Below are 25,081 nucleotides of genomic sequence, written 5' to 3'. Positions count from 1 at the left end.
AACAAACCCCGGGTGAGTGCGTTACTATTTTTTCTTCGTTCTATTATTTGCAAACACTTCAGTTCCATGTAAACGCACCCCAGATATTGCTGCACCACTGGTCTATCCTCTCATTTCATCATCTATCGGAATTATCAAGACCACCATTTTATAGTGCAGCGCCGGCGCTGTTTGCTTTACCGCTGGATGTGAGGTATTGCAACTTCTCTCCATTCACCAAGATGCAAAATCCCACCCACCTGCAGTTTTTTGAAGAAATCAGCTCTGTTTTCCTAATGCTGGATAATCCCTTTAACATTCTAGTATAGACATCCTTCATACCACTCATGGACCGTACCTCTTTATGCTTCTCCATGGTGGCATAGAGTTTCTGGCTCAGATCATTGCACACGTTGGGCATGCTAGTTTTCTTCTTGTTAGCCCGGCTCATACTGCTTTTATTCTTGTTGGTCTTTTTGTTGTTTTTCTTCTTGGCGTTCTTGCTGTCTCCCTGGCAGCCCTGCAAAATGTAATGAGTATTAAAGCTCACCTTTAATACTCATAGATTAGCCATAAATATAATCCCATTGTTGCCCAATGATTGTTTGCCCCAAGCTTACAGCTGGATTCTTTACCTCTGGGGTCTCGCAGGCTGCTGTGCTTTCCTCCTTTTTCCTCTCTTCTTCCTCTTGCTCTAGTTCTTTAATGCTTTCTTCCAGAACATTAGGCCAAAAGTCCCCTTCAAAGTATGGAAGCTCCTTCGCACTGGTAAGGCGATCCTCCGTGGCCTGCTTAAATATGTCCTGTTTGGCAACATTTATAAAGAGGGATTAGTAAAGTAAGATTGGTAAAAATGGGATTGTCCAGTGAATAAAAACAATTATGTCATGTCTATCAGATGGATCATAAAACACCACATGGGGGTCTGGCCGTTTCTGTTGGTAGAAACTGAAGCATTTAAATTAAATAGACTTACAGAAACAAGTACGCAATCCCCTAATACACCTGTGACACACCCAAATGACCTGTCATAAGAGACTATGGAAAATCCCCTTGACAACTCCTAAAACCCCTAAACCATACTTTACCTTATAGTCATGTATAATGCGCTCTGCAAAAGCTTTATCCAACATCTTTTTGTACCACTCCTGTAAACGTTTAGGTTTTGGAATTTTCTGGTCAGGTGGGTGACAATGAAATATATAGTCATCGCCTTCACTAGGAGGACAGGCCCAGATATGTCCCATGACATAACTGATGAATAGAGAAAAAAAAAGAAAAAAAAAATCAGTATACTGATGAAGGGTTATTTGATCTAGAAAATCAATATTTTAGACAATAACAACCAAAACAGAGGGAATTCAGACCTTCATTCAGACTTATTAAAATGTAACCTTCAAGGTGTAAACTTATTACTTCAAGGTCTGAACACCTTGAAGTAATAAGTTTACCTGTTTTGGTTATTTATTTTTTTGGCACTTTGGGTATAGTGCAACTCAGTACCTCGGTCTAGACTCAACGTATTTATATTCGTGTGGAGCCACCCAATTCATATAATATTTTAGGCAAATGTAAAGTATAATCTAGGGTATTAAATCACTTTATGATCATGTGATACAGTGCTGTTGCCATTTCACGCGCTCTCTTCCTGCAGAGTTGTACCTGGCCACCCACTATGCACAAGACAAGGGAAACGCAGCACTACCGCCACTGACTCTGACCTGTCCGTTATAGCACATCCTAGCAATGATCCATCACTTTATAAAAGGGGTTCCCGGGGGAAGACAACTAATCCACTATCCACTGGATGGGGGATCAGTGTCTTTGCAAGGGGTCAAAACTGGGTCTGACCCCATGGGGCCGCTCACAATCACCTGTATGGGGCCCACGTGCTGAAATTACCATTCAGAGGCTTCTCTTGAGTGCTTAGGCCCAACCCCAGGGATGCATCCATGTGATGTTCGGCTGGCTGAGACAAGAGTCTGAGCGGGATGTCACTCCTGCTAGTCCCCAAGGGTGGAGCTGGAGGGATCAGGAGTATGGTAATTGCCAGACCCTATACAGGTGATCGCGTTGGGGGGGGGGGGGGGGGTGTTCGACCCATTGGGATCTCCTGTATGGAGCCTAGCTCTCTCACTGCATTTGCCATACTCAAACACTTATCCCCATCCTGTGGATAGGGGACATGCTGTGTTCCCCGGAGTACCCCTTTTAATCTTAAAATCGTCCATATTTTTTTTTTTGCCAGACCACACCTAAAGGGCACCATGTGTAACTTTCCCTGCGCTGCAAGGGAACTGACCATTGAACACTTGCTTCCAGGTTACTCTACAAAAGATGATTGGCAGCTTAGCCAGTGGGACATATTACAATACGTTTGTTTCTGGAGTAACTTTAAAATTTTAATTTCATTATTGTACTTTAAAATGAACATATGGAGAGGAAAGGTTTGCAGCGTAAAGGAATAGTTACCCAAGCTTCTTCACATATTCCAGATATCCAATGAGTATCTCATGGTAAACTGCTGTTCGGAGGCTACGTGGCCGGAAGAAGTGAATACTGTCCAGGTATGAGATGTACACTCGTCTGTAGAGACACAAAGATAAGACACATGAAACCAACAGGGAGAGGGATTATCACTACATTATAACACTGCAAAGCTGCATTCACTGGTTGGTTTAAGTGTACATACCTACACAGCAGGGTATACCAACCAGGTGGCCACTAGCTGTTGCAAAACTACAACTCCCAGCATGCCCGGACAGCCAACGGCTGTCCGGGCATGCTGGGAGTTGCAGTTTTGCAGCAGTTGGAGGCACCTTGGTTGGGAAGCAGTGACCTAAGTGAATACAGGCAAATAGTGAATAGTTTTGCCACAGCTGGAGGAACCCTGGTTGGAGGAACGCTGATCTACAGTGTCAACAATAGAACAAATCCAGACTGGCAGCTCCGTTTACCTGGTGTTGGGAAGAGGGCAATCTGAACCATATTCCTGCACATGCATGCCAAAGAAGCACACGTCCACTCCATCAATCTCCTCAAAGGCGAAAAGTGCCTTAGTACGGTATGGAAAGGACTCCGGCATCTCACCTGTATCTACAAACCTTTATTAAAGGAAAAAATAAATAAATAAGAAGTAATCAAGACAATGGATACATGATAAAGACAAGAAACCTCATGAAAGAAGAGTATTATTCCACTACAGATCCCTCAAGGAATCCATAACAGTACAGGGATGCGTATTTACTAAAGGCAGATGCCGTTTCATATTCATACCTGGATTTCATGCCAGGTTTGACTTCTACCGTTTTATCAGAACTGGCCACCACCCTGACCGACACCTCTCCAGCTTCAGGGTGATTCTGTCGCCGAAGGAATTTATTTACACGGTCCTCCAGATGACATCCGAGCCTAGTTGTTTGGAGTCCTGAAGAGGAGAAGTAAATTCATGTTAACTAGGTGAAGACACAACATTGTTATAAACAAGAAGAATAATCAATTGACAAGGATCCCAATGGTTTTCACTAAAACAGAAATAATAGGGCGGATCTTGCTGTAAAACCGTGCAGATTACACAGCAAGTTCTGCATGTTACAAGAGGAATAAAGGAGTAGTCCAGTGCTGAAAAACTTAACCCTATCCTAAGTGATAGGGGATTAGTTTCAGATCTCCTGTACGGGGCCCGGCTCGCTGATCAGATAGCGGGTGTCGACCACCGCACGAACACGCCCCCTCAATACAGTGCTATTGCAGAGCCGGAGATCGCCAAAGGCAATGCTCCGGCTCTGCCATAGAGTTGTATTGAGGGGGCGTATCAGCCGCCGCTTCGAGCGGTGGTCAACACTCCCCCTTCCTGCGGGCTGCTGGGGCCCCGTACAGGAGATTGTGGTGGGCGCCAGCGGTTGGACACCCCCCCGTGATCTGAAACTTATCCCCTACCCTTAGGATAGGGGATAAGTTTTTCAGCACTGGACTACTATATAGCTTCATACTGTACTGTGGGTATCAGCTCTATTAATGAAAATTATTTAATTCGATAAAATTTATAGAATTTCTGCAACATGAAAAGGAGCATACTGGGGACCAGCAAATTTGTAGCATGAGCTGGTTTCTGTCAGTCTATATGGATGAAGCAGTGTTTTCCAACCAGGGTTCCTTCAGCTGTTGCAAAACTACATTTCCCAGCATGCCCAGACAGCCTTCGGCTGTCTGGGCATGCTGGGAATTGTAGTTTTGCAGCAGCTGGAGGAGGTACATTGGTTGGGAAACACTGCAATAGTGTTTAAAGAAGATCTCTGGCGAAAGATAACTTATCCCCTATCGACAGGACAGGGGATAAGTAGTTGATGGCGGGGGAGGGGTCCGGCTTTTTGCCAGAGTACTCCTTTATAAAAATCCAGTAACTTGTTTAAAAAATTTGCAGGGAATTTGCATTGCAGAATCCCTGCACTGCAAGTCGGCAAGCAATCTGCCACCATTAATATGCCATCGCCATTTGGTAAGAGAAGTTTTAAGTCACTCACTCTTTGCACAAAACTTGTTCTCCTTCCGTGTCCTTCCAGTTTTCTTCAAGCAGTTGTCGCAAACAAATCTGAAAAGTAAAAAAAAAAAAAGGATCGTAAGACCAAATCCATTAAAATCATTGACTTTAAATGCTTGCAACACAATAATATTACAAGATATGGGCAGACATGTCATTCATTTCTATATGTTGGCTATGTTGTATACCCCTTTTTCTTAAGTTCTTGTCAACCAGTTACACCAATATAACCCCCCCCCCCCAATGCTTTTAGATATTTGCAGGTAGAGACACTTACCCAGACGGCCATATGATGTCAAAGTGTAACACACAAATCTGATGCATTTTACGCCCACATTCTTTACAATCCACAAACCTGATGAAAAGAAGCAAAGATTGTGAAAGCTGCAAGAAAGTATCGGAAGAAGAGGAACAGAAGACAGGAGTGCTACTTACGGCTCCGGGTCCAGCATGTCATTCTTCTTTTTCTCAAACTGTTCTTTAGAGATTGTCCTAAAAAACAGAAGCAAAAATCTGTTAGTCTTATTTAGTGAATAACAATAGCCTACAAGCATCTTATGTTCATCACTATTACATCCAATATAGTTCTGAGACACAAATGCCTGATATCAACGCAAGGGTACATTCACACGTGCGTATTTCGCCCAGCTGGTTTTGCTACCCATTGATTAAAAAAACTTTTGATCTATTAGAGATTAATGTATGCACAATAACTTTCCAATTGCATGTTATTAAAAAATATGCTTCTTTCTATTTAATTTTCCACTTTGAAAAAAATGACCACTAGGGGTCTCCCTACCAGTCCTGGCCGCAAGCCCTTTTTATAGATTTCAGACTTGTGCTGGAGTCCTAAATCTCAGACTGCAGCCGGGACACAGACAAGCTCAGCTGGCAGCTCTGAATCTTCTCCTCTCTGTTTACAACTGCATGTGCAGAGAGAAGAAAGATCGGAGCTCAGATAGTAAAATGATTGAGGGCATGCAGTAAGTCAGGAGTATGTCCTGCTGTAATATGAACACAGTGCTGGCTCCTGCCTGTCTGATTGACAGGCAGGGAGCAGTGCTGAGCTTGTCTGTGTCCCGGCTGCAGTCTGAGATTTAGGACCCCAGCATGAGCCTGAAATCTATAAAAAGGGCTTGCGGCCAGGACTGGTAGGGAGACCTCTAGTGGTCATTTTTTCAAAGTGGAAAAATAGAAAGAAGCATATTTTTTAATAACATGCAATTGGAAGTTATTCTGCATACAGTAATCATACTATATCAAAAAAATTTTTTGATGAAAGGTACCCTTTAAAATCCACCAGTGTGAACATACCCCATGTACCCCTCGCCTCCCCGGTCCCTCTGCTCGTGCTTGTAATATGAAATATAGTGACTACTAGCAATTCCTGGAAGGTGAGTGCTCTATTCTTCTATACATTTGTACCCCAAGAAAGATGTGTGTTAGGAAATTACTTACGTCTGAGGCTGGGCAGGGTCATCTCCTAGTGTTACGTTGTCCCCCTGAATCTCAGTGAAACACTTTTCACAGAAGTGATACCTAAGTAGGGAATCAAGGACATTTTTATAATTCATTTATTGATAAAGTGCCAACATATTCCACCGCAGTCCTGCACATGAATCAAATTGGTCCCTGTCCCCATCGGGGCTCAATTCAGTATATTTTTAAAGTTTGTGAGGAAACCAGAGTACCCAGAGAGAACATAGAAACTCCTTGCAGATTTGTCCTTTGTAGGACTTGAGCACAGGACCCATATGACCAAAATATCAATGGGGTTATCCAGGATTAGAAAAACAGAGCACATCGGTCCTCAGGTTGTTTGTGGTATTGCAGCTCCGCTCCATCAAAGGGAAAAGGAGCAAAGTTGTAATACCACACGCAACCCGAGGGCAGGTGTGGTGCAGTTTTTCTGAAGAAACCAGCTCAGATACAACCTCACAGATGTACTTGGCCTTATGCAAGCATTTAACACAAATGGACCAGCATCGGTTCAGTTTACTGGCCAAAAGCCATTTAAAATTGCGCAATTCAAGCATCTCTATACTGAAAATAATAGATGGAATGGTGCATAACACAACACTTAAAATGCAATAAAGAGACGCACCAGGGGATGGAAGTTACCTGTTCTGATAGCTGTAGTAGGCGGCATCCCGAGGGATCGTACAAAGCTGCTTCCCGTAACAGCACAATGTCTGTGGTGAGAACTCAAACTGAGGAGAAAAAAATCAAAAATTACATTTAGAAGATGAATTTCCTTATAAACAAAGTAAAAAGCTTTAAATGAATTGTTTAGGCCAGTGTTTCCCAACCAAGGTGCCTCCAGCTGTTGCAAAACTGCAACTCCCAGCATGCCCAGACAGCCAACGGCTGTCCGGGCATGCTGGGAGTTGCAGTTATGCAACAGCTGGAGGCCCCCTGGTTGGGAAACACTGGTTTAGAATCATTAAAAAAATAATTAAAAAAAATTGCTAATTGGGTAAGGCTGCGGCACAACTCCCAAGCAAATATGTTACATGGTTCCCCGCTGCACATTACTTGCCGGGTGGCTGGTAATGGTGATGCCCAGTGTTCCGTTGTCTCTCAGAGCCTGGTGTCAGATGAGACAAGAGTACGTCTGGGTAACCTCTTTATCCAACGTCTTACCTTCCGTCCACAGCAATAGCCCAGCAACTGCATGACAGGGTCAATTTCCTGCTCAAACACCTCGGCAAGCTTGGTGCAGTATTTGTAAACCCGGGAAGTCTTGCGGTTATACAGCCAGGCATTGTTAAACATGAGCCACACGTCATCCACGTACTGCCAGGGCTCTTGGTACTGCCCTGTATCAAGCTTTCGTTTTATTGTTGATAAGTCCATTGGGTTCTTCACAATATCGAAGTAATCCTAAATGAAAAATATCAGGGAATAAATTTGTATATCTAATGCTTAAGAAATTCAAGAACCTCATATGGTACTGTTTCCTAACCAGGGTGCCAACGACTGTCGCAACACTACAACTCCATGCCCGGACAGCCAAAGAGAAAGGCTGGGAATTGTAGTTGTGCAACAGTTGGAGGCATAGTGTCAACAAGTTTGACAAAAATCAACATCCTGTGATTTACTCAGGTCACTTGTCTCTTTACTTCACCCTACCCCCCCCCTCCCCCCGCATTCCTATTACTTAGTAAGGCATACTTGCTAAAGATGACAAAAAAAAAATTGTGAAAATTCCAGTTCCCCCCCCCCCCCTCCAAAATTGTAATTTATTTCACGATTAAAAATAATGCAAAAATGAAAACCAAAAAGGTGGTTTTAAAAGCATAGCAGAAACACCGACGCATTTCGAACCATCATGGTTCTTAGTCATGGTGCCATGACTAAGAACCATGATGGTTCGAAACGAGTCGACGTTTCCGCTATGCTTTTAAAACCACCTTTTTGGTTTTCATTTTTGCATTATTTTTTATCATGTGAAATAACTTTTTGGACTTTTATTTTTTTTGGGAGCTGGAATTTTCACTATTTTTTGTCACCTGTTCACACAAGTATGCAGCTTGGCCATCGGTTCCGTGCTTCCAAGTAATCACAGAAGTTTCTTCCGTGCTTCCAAGTAATCACAGAAGTTTCTCCAATTTAAATAAACCACAGGGTGGTGAGCTGGTAATTTTTTTTATATATGCATACTTGCTAAAGAAACCGCATTCAGGGAATGTTACCACTACAGAAATTGTGCGGAATTCCACCAGAGAAATCCTTCTGCGATAGGACCACACGGACCTGCACAGTCACAATTGACGGCAATGCAGTCCGCACATCATTCCACATAATTCTTTCGGCTGATCACTTTCAGAGGCAGAATTTTCATTGAAATTCCGAAGTGTGAATAGGATGGCAGAAGGCCTAATCACACCTATGTCAAAAGGTACACTAAGGCTTAAAAAAAAAAAAAAAAAAAAAAAAAAAAAAAAAAACACACTTACTGGTATGCCCAGCAACTGTGGATCAACTGGCTGTCGGAAAGGCAATGACTCTGGATCTTGCCGATATAGTGCTTCAAGGGTAGGCATCAAGGCTTGGCGTAGTTCCTCTGGTTTAAATACTTAGAGACAAAAAAAAAAAAGACAGCACATTTGAGATATTCATATTCAGGTTAACCTTAACTTGGCGAAGGAACACAACAAAAAAAATCCCAAAACACTTACTCTTTTTCCGTGGCTGAGAAGGTGATACGGACGGAGGGGTAGTGTTATTACTTGCATTCTCCTCCTCTTCTTCCTTGGGTTCAGCTTTTACCTCTGGCTTCTTTTCCTCAACTTCCATTGGTTCCGTTTTAGTTTCTGTTCCTTCCACTGGTGCTTCCTTCACCTGAGCGGGTACCTCTTCTACCTATAAAAAGTACAGAGTAAGGGTATGTTCACACTGAGGAATTGGGGCGGAAATCACGCTGAAGATTTCCGCCCCAAAACACGTTTTTTTTTCTGCTAAGAATTAGCAGCGATTTCGCGCAGAATTTTGTGCGGAAAAGGAGATTTTTTTTTTTTTTTAACACTTACCGTAAAATCTCTTTCTCGAAGGATCCATTAGGGGACACAGACCGTGGGTGTATGCTGCTGTCTCTAGGAGGTGTGACACTATGGTAATAAAAAAAAGTCATCTCCTTCCAGCAGGATATACCTGCCTTCAGGCTCTGAGCTAGTCAGTTTAAGTTCCAGAGCTATAGGAGGAGACCAATAGGTCAGAGAAAAACCCAAAACAGTCCGAGAACCAGAAGAAAAAACATAACTGAACCCACCCTCGAACAGAGAACCAAGGAAAAAACCAAAAAAAGGGCGGGAGCTGTGTCCCCCAATGGATCCTTCGAGAAAGAGATTTTACGGTAAGTGTTAAAAAATCTCCTTTTCTCTATCAGCTCCATTGGGGGACGCAGACCGTGGGACGTACCAAAGCAGTCCCTTGGGTGGGCAGATAAATAATCAGGCAGACGGCTGATCCACTGCCGCCTGCAACACCTTACGACCCAGACTAGCATCAGCCGATGTGAAAGTATGAACTCGGTAAAACCTCGAGAAAGTGTGCAAAGACGACCAGGTAGCCACCTTGCAAATCTGTGAAGCCGAGGCTCTATTCTGGAGAGCCCAGGATGCCCTCAACAGAACGAGTGGAATTAGCCACAACCCTGAAAGGAGGAATCTTCCCCTTACAGGGATAGGCTTCCGAAATGGCGGACCGAATCCACCGAGAAATGGTGGCCTTGGAAGCAGGTTGTCCCTTGCAACGACCTTCCGAAAGGACGAAAAAGGAATCACACTGACGAAAGGAAGAAGTGATGGAGAGATAAGACCGAACAGCCCGAACTACATCCAGCTTGTGTAGTAAGCGCTCCTTAGGATGAGAAGGAGCAGGACAAAAGGATGGGAGGACAATGTCCTCATTGAGATGAAAGGCCGAGACCACCTTAGGTAAAAAGGAAGGATCTGGTCGGAAAACGACCTTGTCCTGGTGGATCACCAGAAACGGAGAACTGCAGGAAGAGCTGCCAGTTCATACACCCTACGGATGGAGGTGATAGCCACAAGAACTACAACTCCCAGCATGCCGGACAAATGTAAATTGGGTAGGCAAAGAGGACCCTAAGAGAGTAGGTCTGGGCGGAGCGGAAGGTGCAGAGGAGCGTCGTCCAGGAGCCTGACTACGTTGGCGTACCACGACCTTCGGGGCCAATCTGGAGCTACCAAAATGGCGGGGACGTCCTCTGCCTTGAGCTTCCTCAGCACCCTGGGAAGGAGCGGAACAGGAGGGAACAGATAAGGTAGGGCAAACCCCGCCCAAGGAATCACTAGGACGTCCACGGCCAGAGCCTGAAGGTCCCGGGACTTGGACACAAACGGAAGGATCTTCCGATTGTGCAGGGACACGAAGAGGTCCATGTCCAGAATGCCCCAGAGGTCGCAGAGCTGCGCGAAGACCTCCGGATGAAGAGACCACTCGCCGGGGTCGGGTGAGGACTGACTGAGGAAGTTCGCTTCCCAGTTGAGCACTCCCGGAATGTGAATCGCCGAAATGGCCGGAACATTGTTCTCCGCCCAGGTGAGAATCTTGGTCACCTCGGCCATGGCTGCGAGTGCCGCCCTGACGATTTATGTACGCCACGGCCGTGGCGTTGTCCGACTGAACGCGGACAGGACGGGACTGAAGACGGGACTCCCAATGAAGAAGACAAAGAAGAATCGCCCGTAATTCAAATATGTTTATCGGAAGAAGGGTCTCCGGGGGAGACCAGAGTCCCTGAACCGTCCAATCCCTGAACACGCCGCCCCAGCCCGACAGGATGGCATCCGTTGTAACAACCTGCCAGTGAAGGGGAAGAAAAGGACCACCCTTGGAGAAGAAGGGGGAGCGGAGCCACCAGAGCAGAGACTGACGGACCCTGCGAGGGGGAACAATCTGACGATCGAGGGACAGGGGAGACCTGTTCCATCGAGAGAGAATCGCCAGTTGAAGGGTACGGCCTCCATAGTTGCCACCATCCGACCCAGGACTTCCATACAAGTGCGGATGGAGATTGATAACTGGGTCCAAAGGGAGCGGACCCCCGACAGGAGCGCCAGATGTTTGTCCGGCGGAAGACAAATTCGGGCAGAGGCCGTGTTGAATCGAAGTCCCAGGAAGGTTCGAGACTGGGTAGGACAGAGGATTGACTTGTCCCGGTTGACCATCCACCTGAAGCGAGTCAGAGTGTGGAGAGTGACGTCCAGATTCTCCAGAGTCTGGGCTCTGGTTGGAGCCTTGATGAGAAGGTCGTCCAGACAGGGTATCACCGAGATCCCCCTCGACCGTAACAGGCCCATCACTGGCGCAAGGATCTTTGTAAAGACCCGAGGAGCCGTGGCTAGACCAAAGGGGGGGCTACGAATTGAAAGTGCCCCTCCGGAACCGCAAAGCGGCGGTACCAATGATGGCGCGGAAATATTGGCACATGGAGGTAGGCATCCATGATGTCCACCGATGAAAGAAACTCCCCTTGTTCCAGGGACGCCACCACCGAACGGAGGGATTCCATTCTGAAGTGGCGGATGAGAAGGTGACTGTTGAGACGCTTAAGGTCTAGGATTGGTCACACAGAACCGTCCTTTTTGGGGACCACAAAAAGATTTGAATAGAAACCCCGAAAACGTTCCCCTGGAGGAACCTGGACGATAACCCCCTGGAGAAGCAGAGACTGGAGAGTCGCTCGAAATTGCTTCGCCAGAGGAGGAGACCGGGGGGGCCCGGGATCTAAAAAAGCGATCCCTCGGAAGGGAGGAGAATTCGATCCGGTAACCGTTGGACACCACATCCCTGACCCAAGAGTCCTGAATGTGCGAAGTCCAGATGTGTCGGAAAAACAAGAGACGACCTCCCACCCGAAAAGAAACCGCGGGTGGGGGCCTCACTTCATGCAGAAGTGGGTTTGCGGTTGCCCGATTTGGGCGCAAAACGGCCGGACCGGTTGGAGTCCGACTTCCAAGACGGGCGGGCCCGGAACAAGGGAGCCTTCTTGTCCTGCGAGGGCGCCTGCCCGGACCCTTTACCGGGGCCAGAGGTCCGAAAGGAAAAGGACTTCCTCTGGGAAGTAGGGCCAGCCTTATTTTGAGGTAACAAGGAACTCTTACCTCTCGTTGCCTCAGAGATAATCTCATCAAGGCGTTTGCCAAAAAGACGGCCACCCGTAAAGGGCAGCTCAGTGAGAGACCTTTTGGAAGCGGCATCCGCATTCCAAGCTTTAAGCCACATAGAGCGGCGGAGAGCCGCTAGGTGACCCACAGCAAAGGCAGAACAACAGGCTGACTGCATGGAAGCTGTGCACAGAAAGTCCCCAGCTTTAGCAAATTGGAGAGCCAGAGCAGATAGATCCTCTGGGGGGATCCCACTGAGATATCCTGATGGAGCTTTTGGCACCACTCCAACAGGGCCTTGGACACCCATGTCGAGGCGAAGATGGGAAGAAGAGAAGAGCCAGCTGCTTCAGAAGCAAACTTCGCTAAAGATTCTACCTTCTTGTCCGCGGGATCCTTGAAGGCAGCGGCATCTGCCAGAGGCAGTGTAGTCGCCTTAGAGATCCGGGAGATTGGTGGATCCACTGAGGGAGGGGAAACCACCTTAGTGACAAAGTCCTTGTCAAATGGATAACGTTCTTAATTTGACTTGATTCCCGGGAACCTCTTGTCTGGATGTTACAATGCGGATTCCAGAATGTCGTCAAAGTCAGTGTGAGAGCTGAACCTTTGAGGTGATGGCTTAGTACGATGAAAGGATACTCCTGGATTGACATCCGAAGATCCTGGGTCCTCCAAGTGAAAGGTGTCTCTTATGGCTGTCACCAATAAGTTCACCGTTGCAATTGAGTCTGAGCGGTCCTCTGAGTCAGATGCCGGCTCGGAAGCCTCGGCCACCAGTTCACCAGGGGAATGTGAATGAGTAGAGGCAGTCCTGGAGGAGGGTGACCCAGACTGGGTACGCGGCTCTGGCGTAGCAGAGCGGCGACTCCGAGAACGTCCTCTGGAGGAGCGACGTTTGTGCCCAGAAGATAAGGGGGGCAGGACCCGCGAGGGGAACGCTCACGTCTATCAGAAGACTCAATGGAAGAGTCAGACGAGGCACCCCTAGCACGCTTGTGAGAGCGTGAAGTACGAGGAGACGAAGAGTGGGCCCTCTCAGAGGTCCTGCGCAGGGAAGACCCCAATCAAGGCGGACACCATTTCCCGGGAGGCCTCTGCCACCGAACGGGAGACTTGGGTCAAGTCAGCCATATACTGGGTCAGGGAAGAAACCCAGGCTGGTGGAGCGGCTGAACCCACTGGGACCGAAGGGGCATCAGGCGGTACCAGAGGGTCTGGGGGAGCAGTGGAGCAGGCAGGGCAAGTGGGCTCAGCAGAGCCAGACATCTTGGTATTACAGTGATTACAGATATAATAAGTCACTGAATTTCCAGGTTTCTGTTTGGAGGGAGGAACAGCCCTGGGTACGGACATAATGTGAGAAAAAAGACAGGAACTTTCTCACCCTAGTCTGTGTCCCCTGTCAGCTGCAGTGAGGAGAACTCGCTCCGTGCAGCCAGAGAGACTGAACAGGCCAGCCAATAGGGAGGGAGGGGCGTGCCTGAAGCAAGGCACACAGTAACCGACCCTTCACATAGAAAACCGCGCCCACGGCACTGATTGGACGCTGCTTCGCGCCTCTGAGAGCTTCCAGCCCAGTGGGCGGAGCTACAGACGGCTGAAGAACTGTCATGGTGCCCGCTCCTTGTCCCGAGCGCACCTGCCTAGCCGTATATGCGCTCGGGGGAATAGAGCGGGCGGCCAAGACGCCGGCAGTGCTGCTGGCAAAAGTGAAAGTAGGCCGGCGCTGAAGCGCCCGGCTCGTAGCAGCGCCGCGGCGGTCAGCCGCAATAATGCGCTGCAAGCATATCTGACAGCCTCATATAGGGCACTGTAGTAGTTGCACCAACACACACACACCACATAATAAAAGTGCCCCATACTATATGCCCCATAAAGTAAGGTGCCTTATAATATATGCCCCCTCAGTTGCCACTGCTCCCCCAGCATAAAGTGCAGCCCCTGTATGGTCAAGCCCCATAACTGAAGGTGGGCCAAAAACAGGGGGTCTCCAGAGGTTGCGAGTCCGTATCTATGGAGAAAAAAAGGTGGAAAGTACTTACCTCAGTCAGAAGAACTTACCTAATGGAGTCTTCAGTGAAGTCTTCAGTCAGCTTTTGTCCCTGCATCACGCCTGGCTGCTATGCGCGAGCGAGGCGAGCAGAGAAAAAGGGGGACCCGGACCCATGAGGTACCACCCAGACGCTGACTGTTGGCGAGGGGGGGGGGGGTGAACAGCGCATATACGCAATGTCTGTGCCCCCTTACTCGCAATGGGGAAACAGGGAACCGGAGTCCCTGAGCCCCCACCTGAAGAAAAGGAATAAAAAACTAACACGTCCCTATACTAGGAAAATAAAAAATCAGAAGACCTGGACTGGAGAATCCTCCTTCAGACACTAAGCTTAAACTGATTAGCTCAGAGCCTGAAGGCAGGTATATCCTGCTGGGAGGAGCCGACTTTTTTATTACCATAGTGTCACACCTCCTAGAGACAGCAGCATACACCCCACGGTCTGTGTCCCCCAATGGAGCCGATAGAGAAATGCAGGTTTCATGCGGAGGAGGAGTATCAAGTATTTCTATTCATAAAAATGTATTTTTTTCATGCGGAAATTCCGCGCCAATTCCACACCAATTCCGCTCGGAAATGCTTCTGACTAAAAAAAAAAAACAACAACATTGATCTCTATGGGAGAACGACGCTGATTCCGCCTGAAAGAAAGAACATGTTCTTTCTTCAGGCGGAACATACTTCCTCGTCAGAATTCTGCATGAGGAAATTCCTCAGTGTGAACTGAGGGGCAGAAATTCTGTACAGCTCTATGGGGATTTTCACTGCTGAATGAATTGGAGAGGAAAAGCGAGCAGAATTACTCGTGGAAATTCCTCTCAGATTCCTCAGTGTGAACATACCCAGCACGTTTTTGCTATACATTTCCCATATACCGTTTCAAGTTAAAAACCGTACGGAACCATATACATTGACTCAACATTGTAAACTGTAAGTCAAACGCATGAGCCGATTTAGTCCGTTTTGCATCCCATACGGTTTTGTCAGTTTTTTTTTACCTGTACCCAAAACGGTAGTCTACCACGTTTTATGGTCCGGGTGAAAAACCTATTAAACCGTATACGTTTTTTTCTAACATGGGAGTCAATGGAAACCGTACAGAACCGTATGTGCGTACGGTTACATCCGGTTTTCACCATATGGTTTTTGGCTTTGCACAGTTTTTTTTTTCTTGGAATTTCAATCAAACAAGTGAAACTTTATTCATAATGGAGTGAAAAGTTAAAAACGTATATGGTTTTTATCTTAAAAAAACGGATGCAACCGGACATCATTTTTCAAACTGTATAAGGTTTTTAACTGTATACGGGTTGAAATTTGTACACACGTTTTGATACAGTTTAGTCCGATTTTGAGGAATCCGTTTTTTTAATAAAAAACCTGATACAGGAACTGTATTGCAAAAACGTGGTGTGAACCACCAAGAGTGCACATGATCTGTGATAGGGAGAACATTATTAGGAATCCGAGAGATAATAGTCCATTACGGGCGATCTGAGAGAACAGGCTCAACTACTGTAATACCAACAAGATGGAGCCCAGCCAAAACCAAACAAACTTTCCCTGCAGCGCCCCTAAAGACAGAAATGCTTATTGCCCTTTATAAAATGTGTTCTCAGTATTCGAACCGTATTCCAGAATTTGCTTGTTTTACAAAGATTCTTCGATGTCTTTCATAAAGGTCTAAATGTTAAATACCGTATATACTCGAGTATAAGCAGAGTTTTTCAGTACGATTTTTCGTGCTGAAAACACCCCCCCCTCGGCTTATACTCGAGTGAACTCTCCGCCCTCAGTGGTCTTCAAACTGTGGACCTCCAGATGTTTAAAAACTACAACTCCCAGCAAGCCCGGACAGCCATCGGCTTTCTGGGCATGCGGGGAGTTGTAGTTTTGAAACATCTGGAGGTCCGCAGGTTGAAGACCACTGCGGCCTTCGTCATCATCCAGACCCCCCACCCCCTTTGGTTTTGTACTCACCTTTCCTCGGCGGGCCGTTAGGGTGAGCTGGTCCAGGCCATCTGTACTGTAGGGACCGTCCGGTGGGGAGGGATAGTAGTTCCAGGCTGTCCATCTTCACCGGGGGGGGGGGGGGGGGGGGGGGGGGGCCTCTTCTCCATGCTTCGGGCCCGGCCCCAGAATACTGATGTTGCCTTGACAACGACGCACAGGGACGTTGATGAGCAACGTCCCTGTGCGTCGTTGTCAAGGCAACATCACTATTTCGGGCCCGAAGCGCGGAGAATAGGCCCCCCCCCCGGTGAAGATGGACAGCCTGGAACTACTATCCCTCCCCACCGGACGGTCCCTGCAGCACAGATGACCAGGACCAGCTCACCCTAACGTCCCGCCGAGGGGAGGAGAGTACAAAACTAAAGGGGGTGGGGCTGGATGATAACGAAGGGCGCAGTGGTCTTCAATTTGCAGACCTCCAGATGTTTCAAAACTACAACTCCCAGCATGCCCGGATAGCCGATGGCTGTCCGGGCATGCTGGGAGTTGTAGTTTTGGAACATCTGGAGGTGCGCAGGTTGAAGACCACTGTAATCAGACATTGACAAGCGGTGATGATGAAGGGGGTGGGATGATAGGTGGTGATGATGAAGGGGGGGTGTGGGATAATTACAGGGGGATGATGACAGGCGGTGATGAAGGGGGGTGTGGGATAATGACGGGGATGATGACAGGTGGTGATGATGAAGGGGGGGTGTGGGATAATGACAGAGGGATGATGACAGGCGGTGATGATGAAGGGGGGGTGGGATGATAGGGGAATGATGACAGGTGGTGATGATGAAGGGGGGTGTGGGATGATGACAGGCGGTGATTATGAAGGGGGGGTGTGGGATCATGACAGGGGGATGATGACAAGCAGTGATGATGAAGGGGAGGTGTGGGATGATAACGGGTGGATGATAGGCGGTGATGATGAAGGGGGAGTGTGGGATGATGACGGGTGGATGATGATAGGCAGTGATGATGAAGGGGGAGTGTGGGATGAGGACAGGCGGTGATGATGAAGGGGGTGTGGGATTATAACAGGGGGATGATGAAGGGGGGGGATGATGACAAGGTAAAGATAAGGGGGGGTGACAGGCGGTGATTATGAAGGGGGGATGATGACAGAGTGATGATGATGAGGGTGTTAATGATGGGGGTCTGGATGACGACAGGGGGGGGATGATGTATTTCCCACCCTAGGCTTATAGTCGAGTCAATAACTTTTCCTGGGTTTTTGGGGTGAAATTAGGGGCATCGGCTTATACTCGAGTATATACGGTAGTTTGAATACCATGTTATAAACCGATCATAGAAGAACATACTCCTTAATCCATTTTTGTTTTTCTTCAATAACTGCTTTTCCCCCCCAATATTTTCATTTTATTTTCAGGCCTTCCTACCTCTAGTTAAGACCTACAGGTGAAACCCGAAAAATAAGAATATCATGCTAAGTTCATTATTTCAGAAATTCAACTTAAAATGTGAAACTAATATTAGAGACTCATTACATGCAAAGCAAGATCGTTCAAGCCGGTGTCATAACTGATGATTTTGTCTTACAGCTCATAAAAACCCCAAAGAGAGCCCCCCCCCCCCAAATTACTATGATCTGGGGAGCCATGTCATCTGCTGGTGTTGGTCACTGTGCTTCATTAAGTCCAGGGTCAAAGCATCCGTCTACCAGGAGATTTTGGAGCACTTTATGCTTCCTTACCTTTTAAAGGGGTACTCCGCTGGAACACTTTTTTTTTTTTTTTTAATAAACTGATGCCAGAAAGTTAAATAGATTTGTAAATCACTTCTATCTATTAAAAAAAAATCATCATCCTTCCAGTACCTATTAGCGGCTGTATATTACAGAGAAAGTTCTTTAGTTTTTGGATTTTTTTTTTCTCTGACCACAGTGCTCTCTGCTGACACCTCTGTCTGTATCAGGAACTTTCCAGAGCACCATAGGTTTGCTATGGGGATTTGCTCCTATTCTGGACAGTTCCTGACACGGTCAGAGGTGTCAGCAGAGAGTACTGTGGACAGAAAAAAAAAAATCCAAAAAGAAAAGAACTTTCTCTGCAGTATACAGCAGCTAATAAGTACTGGAAGGATAAAGATTTTCCTAGTGGCAAGAGCATATACCCATCTGTAAGGTGTCTCCCAATTTAGAGCCACCGAGAAAAAGATTTTTTAATAGAAGTAATTTACAAGTCTGTTTAACATTCTGGCACCAGTTGACGAGAGAACCCCTTTAAGTTGCATTAATGAAATGCAATGAACTTTTGCACAATATTCAAATTTTTCGAGATTCACCTGTATTTTTGTCTATGTAGGATGAGAAGCATTTACAAGGCAATGCATCAGAAAACCTGGGATTCACTGTGACAAATAAAGGCCTCAAAGACAACTTAGAAAATTACAAAACAATAAGGGTTAGCAGTAATGCATGCACAGGCAATCCTATGGTGCACTCTAGAGATGAGCGAACTTACAGTAAATTCAATTCGTCACGAACTTCTCGGCTCGGCAGTTGATGGCTTATCCTGCATAAATTAGTTCAGCTTTCCGGTGCTCCGGTGGGCTGGAAAAGGTGGATACATTCCTAGGAAAGAGTCTCCTAGGACTGTATCTACCTTTTCCAGCCCACGGGAGCACCGGAAAGCTGAACTAATTTATGCAGGATAAGTCGTCAACTGCCGAGCCGAGAAGTTCGTGACGAATCGAATTTACTGTAAGTTCGCTCATCTCTAGCGCACTCACGCCTACAATCTGGTTGATACTTACCTCTGTTTTAGGCTCCACTGGGTTTTCACAAGGCTCTGGCTCCTCAGTTTTGATCTCTTGTTTGACCTCAATCACCGGATGATCAGGGGCTGACTGGTTGTCGGTGCTGGCTACCGAGGCAGGAGTAGGCACACGGTTGTCAACACTTGCAGCTGCCTGGGAAAGCTAAAAACACAACCAACAAGCTCTGAATTGCATGCAAGTATGAACAGTGCGCTGAAGCTATCAAGACAATCACAAAAATCATAGTAAAAAAAAACTGTGTTTCCCAACCAGGGTGCCGCCAGCTGTTGCAAAACTACAACTCCCAGCATGCCCGGACAGCCAAAGGCTGTCCGGGCATGCTGGGAGTTGCAGTTTTGCAACAGCTGGAGGCACCCTGGTTGGGAAAACACTGTAGTAAACTGTTAAATGTTATATACTCACTGGAGTGCCAGGGGCTGCTGCATGCACAGAGGCTGGTTGCAGCTGAGATGGCTGTGGTGTGGGCACAGATTGGCTGGGCACAGGTGTAGGAGGCTGTGGAGTGAGCTGAGCCTGGGCAGCAGCTTGCACCGTTGGGGTGCTCTGTGTCTGCATGGCATTGGGGACGGAGCCAGGTGTGGGAGCTGGGGTCTGTCCAGCTGGTGGCAGCGGAGTGGATGGCTGGGCTGGTGCTGCTGGCTGTGGTGGTGTCATGCCTGCTGGCGTTGGGTGCTGAACAGGCGGCATAGCAGCAACAGCATTTACTGAAGGAGGGGTCTGATGGAGGGGAGACTGGGAGAGGGCTGGCCTCTGAAGCTGACTGGTTTGAGGCCCCATTATGTTCATGGAGTTACTGATTGGCAAAGATGCTGTGGGTGCTTGTCCCTGCTGAAAAAGTTATATAGACATATGAAGTCATTTAGACATTCTTATGAAGCAGTGCTCAATCACAATGCATAGAGAGGAGCTCAAACCTGTGACACCGCCGCCGCCGCTCCCGTCTGTCCCAGCGTCACTCCTAGGCCTGCATTACTGGTCGGAAACTGTCCTTGCTGCAAGAACTGATTTTGCGTCAGTGCTGGACCCATTTGATTATTGCCATGTGCACCCATCATTGTCTGCGGCTGGGACATGCGTGAAGGAGACATTGCCATCTGTAAAACAAAAAACAAAAAAAAACAAAAAAAATGAGGGTATAATAACGCATACTGCATCCTGTGCATTTGAAGCAGCAGATTTCATGTTACAGATTTCAATGTAAACTAATGGACAGAACAAAGCTTAACCCCTCAAGGACCCAGATGTCCTGGGACTTTAGGACCCAGGGTATAGCTGTGCGCCTGTGGGAATTCTGGTCCCCGCCGGGCAGGGATCGGACTGGGATACCTGCTGAAATCATTCAGCAGGAACCCCGTCACCTGGAAAATAGGGATGATCGGAGCTGTCAGAGAGAGCCCCAATCATCCTGAAGGATAGGAGTGAGGTGGCAGGGGAGCCACCTTCTCCTATTCACAGCGATTGGCCGGTCAGGACGAATCACAGGGCAGGTGCGGAGGGTGAAAGTTCAGATCCCCCGCTCTGCCCCCCCTCCCCTCCCCCCCGGAAGTCCGGGCAGAGCGGGGAAAGATGGTGGCAACAAGCTGTTATGGCACCATAGGGGCTTCCTAAATATGACATGCCCCCCAAAAACCATTTCGGCAAAATTTGCTTTCAAAAAGCCAAATGTGGCTCCTTCTCTTCTGAGCATTGTAGTTCACCCGCAGAGCATTTTACATCCACACATGGGGTATTTCCATACTCAGAAGAGATGGGGTTACAACTTTTGTCGGGCATTTTCTCCTATTAACTCTTCTAAAAATGGTAAATTTGGGGGGGAAAAAATGCATTTTAGTGAAAAATATATATATATTCATTTACACATGTGACTTTACCGAAAAGTCGTCAAACACCTGTGGGGTGTTAAGGCTCAAAGTACCACTTGTTACGTGCCAAGAGGGGTGTAGTTTCCAAAGTAGTATGCCATGTGTGTTTTTTTTTTTCTTCTACTGTTCTGGCACCATGGGGGCTTCCTAAATGCAACATGCCCCCCAAAAACCTTTACAGTAAAATTCACTCTCCAAAATCCCATTGTTGCTCCTTCCCTTCTGAGCCCTCTACTGCACCCACAGATGACTTAACATCCACATATGAGATATTTCCTTACTCGGGAGAAATGGGGTTACACATTGAGGGGCTTTTTCTCCTTTTATACCTTGTAAAAATTCAAAAACTGGGTCTACATGAACATTAAAACATGAAAAATTACATGTAAAAAATTAAGATTTAGAATTTTCTCCTTTACTTTGCTGCTATTCCTGTGAAACACCTAAAGGGTTAACACACTTTCTAAATGTCATTTTGCATACTTTGGGGGGTGCCGTTTTTATAATGGGGTAATTTATGGGGTATTTCTAATATGAAGGCCCCTCAAATCCACTTCAAAACTGAACTGGTCCCTGAAAAATTCAGATTTTGAAAATTTTGTGAAAAATTGCTGCTGAACTTTGAAGCCCTCTGATGTCGTCCAAAAGTAAAAACATGTCAACTTTATGATACCAACATAAAGTAGACATATTGGATATGTGAATCAATATATCATTTATTTGGGATGTCCATGTTCCTTATAAGCAGAGTGTTTAAAAAAAAAAAAAAAAAATGCTAAATTTTCAAATTTTCTCATCAAATTTTGCAATTTTTCACCAAGAAATGATAGAAGTATCGACAAAATTTTACCACTAACAAAGTAGAATACGTCACGAAAAATAATCTTGGAATCAGAATGAAAAGTAAAAGCATCCCAGAGTTATTAATGCTTAAAGTGACAGTGGTCAGATGTGCAAAAAATGGCCGGGTCCTTAAGGTAAAAAATGGGCTGGGTCCTTAAGGGGTTAAAGAGTACATATCATGAAAATAACTTGATATGTTCAACATTTAGGCATTTAGAACACTTTTCTAAATACATATAATTTAAAAAAATTATATTTCTTAGTGAATTTTCTGTTTGTAAAAGCTACCACTAGGGGTCTCCCTAGATGGTCCGGCCGCTAGGCTTTTATAGATATCGGACTGATGCCTGGCTTGACATGAGTCCGAAATCTCAGACTGCAGCAAAGACACGTGACGCGCACAGCGCTGCTCTCTGCCTATCAGAAAGGCGGGAGCGAGCGCTGTGTGCGCTACTAGGCTTACTTGCTGGTGAGATGGAGTTCGTACACCCGTCGGAGTGTCCGTGTTCGAGCCCAAGAGAAGAGTTCCGGGACCCCACAGCGTGCAGCAGAGCGCGCTCCCGACATGGCTGGCCACGTCATCAGGCTCTTCCTGCCTGAGAAGGAGAGTGAACGCGCGCTGGCCATATGTCAGTGCAGTGTTGCTCTGACTGAGGATCGGGTCTGCCTTCTATGATCGAGGTCCTCTACAGCCAACAAAACTTAGTGTACTAATGTTTACATCGCCATACAAGTTGCTACTTTAGCGTTTCACAAATAGGGTGCCTCCAACTGCTAGTAGAAGTTTTGCAACAACTGGAGGCCACCATGGTTGTGAAACACTGAGAAGGAAGAAGGGCGGAAGTGAGCCCGGCCAGGCTTCAGATGATGTTGCACCTGCCGGGCTACTCCCCCTTAATACCTCGCACACAGCAAAAGAACTGAACAGCCATAGTAATGGCAAAAAAAGTATTGATGAGAATTTTTATGTCAAAATAAAGACCGGGATAGAGTTAGTGAGTGTCAGGGACAATTTAGTTGAGGATAGGTACTCTTGGACATCTGCAGCAAGACACCTTATCCCCTATCTACAGGATAAGGGATAAGTGTCTAATCATGGGGGTCCGACCGCTGGGACCCCTGTGATTTCCTGCACGGGCCCCCGCATTGCTGCTCTGAGCGGCTAATGAGCGTAGTGTTGACCTCTGAGGTTGACGGTACGCTTCCTCCCCATACAGTTCTCTGGGAGAGGCGGCGAGGCACGAACTCTGCCTCTCGTCCTCTCCTATAGAGATACATGGAGGAGGCGTGTAGGGCACAGCGTCATGCTGGGGCCGGCACGCCTCCTGCACGGGAGAGCCAAGACCCCGTGCAGGAAATCGCGGGGGTTCCCGCGGTCAGACACCCGGGGATCAAACACTTATCCCCTTATCCTGTGGATAGGGGATAAGTTTTGTTTTGCTGCAGATGTCCTTTAACATCTGCAGCCTCAAATCCTAAGCATCAAATATGTTGTACGTGTGAACAGACCGTCAAAATTTATCCTGTATAGCTTTTCTAATGCAATATGCACCCTGGTGTATATGTTACTTACAGCTGGCACCGATCCCATGTTGTTCATTTGGGTGGGGTGGTTGAGTGGGGATGCTGCCCGAGGTCCCATAGGAGCAGGAGGAATCTGTACATTTCCAATGGGCAAGTTATTAAACTGATTCATTCCTGAAGAGAAAGAAGGAAGATTTTATATACTACAAACAATTAAGTAATATCCGACATTAATACACATGACTGGCAACTCTTGAACAACAAGGCATGCTCCCTGCAAAACCGATATATATTGCTAGACATTTTAGTATTCTACGAACTATAAGGGCATCCCTAAGATGTTTAGATTAACAGGGTTAAAAAGGGTATTACAGGGGAAAAAAATGTTTTTTTATCTATATCAACTGGCTCAAGAAAGTTAAACAGATTTGAAAAATTACTTCTATTAATCCTTCCAATAATTATCAGCTTCTGAAGATGAGTTGTTCTTTTCTGTCTGGGAACAGTGCTCTCTGCTGACATCTCTGCTTGTCTCGGGAACTGCACAGAGTAGAAGAGGTTTTCTATGGGGATTTGCTTCTACTCTGGACAGTTTCCGAAACAGGTGTCATCAGAGAGCACTTAGACAGAAAAGAACAACTCAACTTCAGCAGCTCATAAGTACTGAAAGGATTAAGTTTTTTAATAGAAATAATTAAAAAATCTTCTAATATAAAAATCTTCTACCTGAATTCACATTGTGTTTTCTATCCCCTCTTTTTTTTTGAACATGTGTCTGCACTCTTCCCCACCCCCTCAGCCCAACCCTATATAAGTAGTAGTTAGCTACACATGGGCCTTTTCTTTCCTGGCAGCCTCCCAGTCTGACTGGGAGAGCATGGTAAGTGTGCTGTAGCACCCTGTTCACACTGGTGTGGTGGTGTGCGGCGTTTGTTACTGCCGTGGCGCCGTGTCTGCGGGGAGGTGCGACCCATGGACTGGTTTGAGTGGCATTGGGGCCGCTCTGCTAGTGGGTCGTTCCCCCTGTGGGCACTGGTGTCGCGGCGGTGGTACACCATTTTATGCTAGGGACCTTAGGGACCCACTCTAAATAGGTGGCCTTGACATGGCGAGTGGGCTTTGTACTTTTTGATCAAAACATATATACTAACAACCTGTTCGTTTTTGAAATTATGCTGAGAAGCAATTAGATCATTGTGCAAGATTGTAGATGTGCGACCATGTCTGTCTTCTACCTGAATTCATAATTAAAAAATCTAACTTTTATATATATAAAAAAGTTTTTTCCTGAGTATAATCCCTTTAATGATTGGCAGAACATTAGATAGATAAAGTATAAAGACAACCTGCCCACCCTCATTTTAGAAGTACACCCTCATTTCTGAGACGTACATTTAAACCGTATTTTCCAACCAGTGTGCCTCCGGCTGTTGCAACCAAAATACTGCCTGGGTATGCTGGGAGTTGTAGTTTTGCAACAGCTGGAGGCACACTAGTTGGGAAACACTGCATTTAAAGATGGAAAATATACATTTAGGCCGGTGCTTCCCAACCAGGGTGCCTCCAGCTGTTGGGAAACTACAACTCCCAGGATGCCCGGACAGCCGAAGGCTGTCTGGGCATCCTGGGAGTTGTAGTTTTGCAACAGATGGAGGCACCCTGGTTGGGAAGCACTGATTTAGGGTATCACGGAACATTAGTTTGTTACCTGAAGGCAGCTGCATTCGACTCATAGGAACTGGAGACATTGGGAGGGGGCCATCTAAGGAGCAAACAAAAACCAATTAAATGCCATCTTGTTCTGCAACGTTGTTCAACTAGTCTTCAATATAAAAGTCCATGG

General features: G+C 46.6%; 1 protein-coding gene across 3 annotated transcripts in view; it reads right to left on the bottom strand.

Annotated features, from left to right (window-relative positions):
* CREBBP (CREB binding protein) overlaps positions 1–25,081 on the bottom strand; it is an 85,276-nt gene that overhangs the window by 5,346 nt on the left and 54,849 nt on the right. For 2 of the 3 annotated variants that reach the window (XM_056533869.1, XM_056533871.1), the window contains exons 11-29: positions 24,947–25,000; positions 23,288–23,412; positions 19,924–20,103; positions 19,412–19,837; positions 18,986–19,150; positions 8,701–8,884; positions 8,479–8,597; positions 7,163–7,402; positions 6,641–6,729; positions 5,978–6,058; positions 4,955–5,011; positions 4,797–4,874; positions 4,503–4,570; positions 3,256–3,406; positions 2,937–3,083; positions 2,452–2,565; positions 1,068–1,233; positions 600–782; positions 338–499 (exon numbers count right to left, since the gene is read on the bottom strand). In XM_056533869.1, the coding sequence (XP_056389844.1) occupies positions 338–499; positions 600–782; positions 1,068–1,233; positions 2,452–2,565; positions 2,937–3,083; positions 3,256–3,406; positions 4,503–4,570; positions 4,797–4,874; positions 4,955–5,011; positions 5,978–6,058; positions 6,641–6,729; positions 7,163–7,402; positions 8,479–8,597; positions 8,701–8,884; positions 18,986–19,150; positions 19,412–19,837; positions 19,924–20,103; positions 23,288–23,412; positions 24,947–25,000 (2,789 nt within the window). The remainder of the gene's footprint in view (positions 1–337; positions 500–599; positions 783–1,067; positions 1,234–2,451; positions 2,566–2,936; positions 3,084–3,255; positions 3,407–4,502; positions 4,571–4,796; positions 4,875–4,954; positions 5,012–5,977; positions 6,059–6,640; positions 6,730–7,162; positions 7,403–8,478; positions 8,598–8,700; positions 8,885–18,985; positions 19,151–19,411; positions 19,838–19,923; positions 20,104–23,287; positions 23,413–24,946; positions 25,001–25,081) is intronic. The other variant, XM_056533870.1, reaches the window with a different exon arrangement.

This window comes from Hyla sarda, chromosome 8 (assembly GCF_029499605.1).
Source record: "Hyla sarda isolate aHylSar1 chromosome 8, aHylSar1.hap1, whole genome shotgun sequence".
Lineage (NCBI taxonomy): Eukaryota > Metazoa > Chordata > Amphibia > Anura > Hylidae > Hyla > Hyla sarda.
The sequence above is the reverse complement of the archived record's forward strand: the minus strand, read 5'-3'. Positions and strand labels throughout refer to the sequence as shown.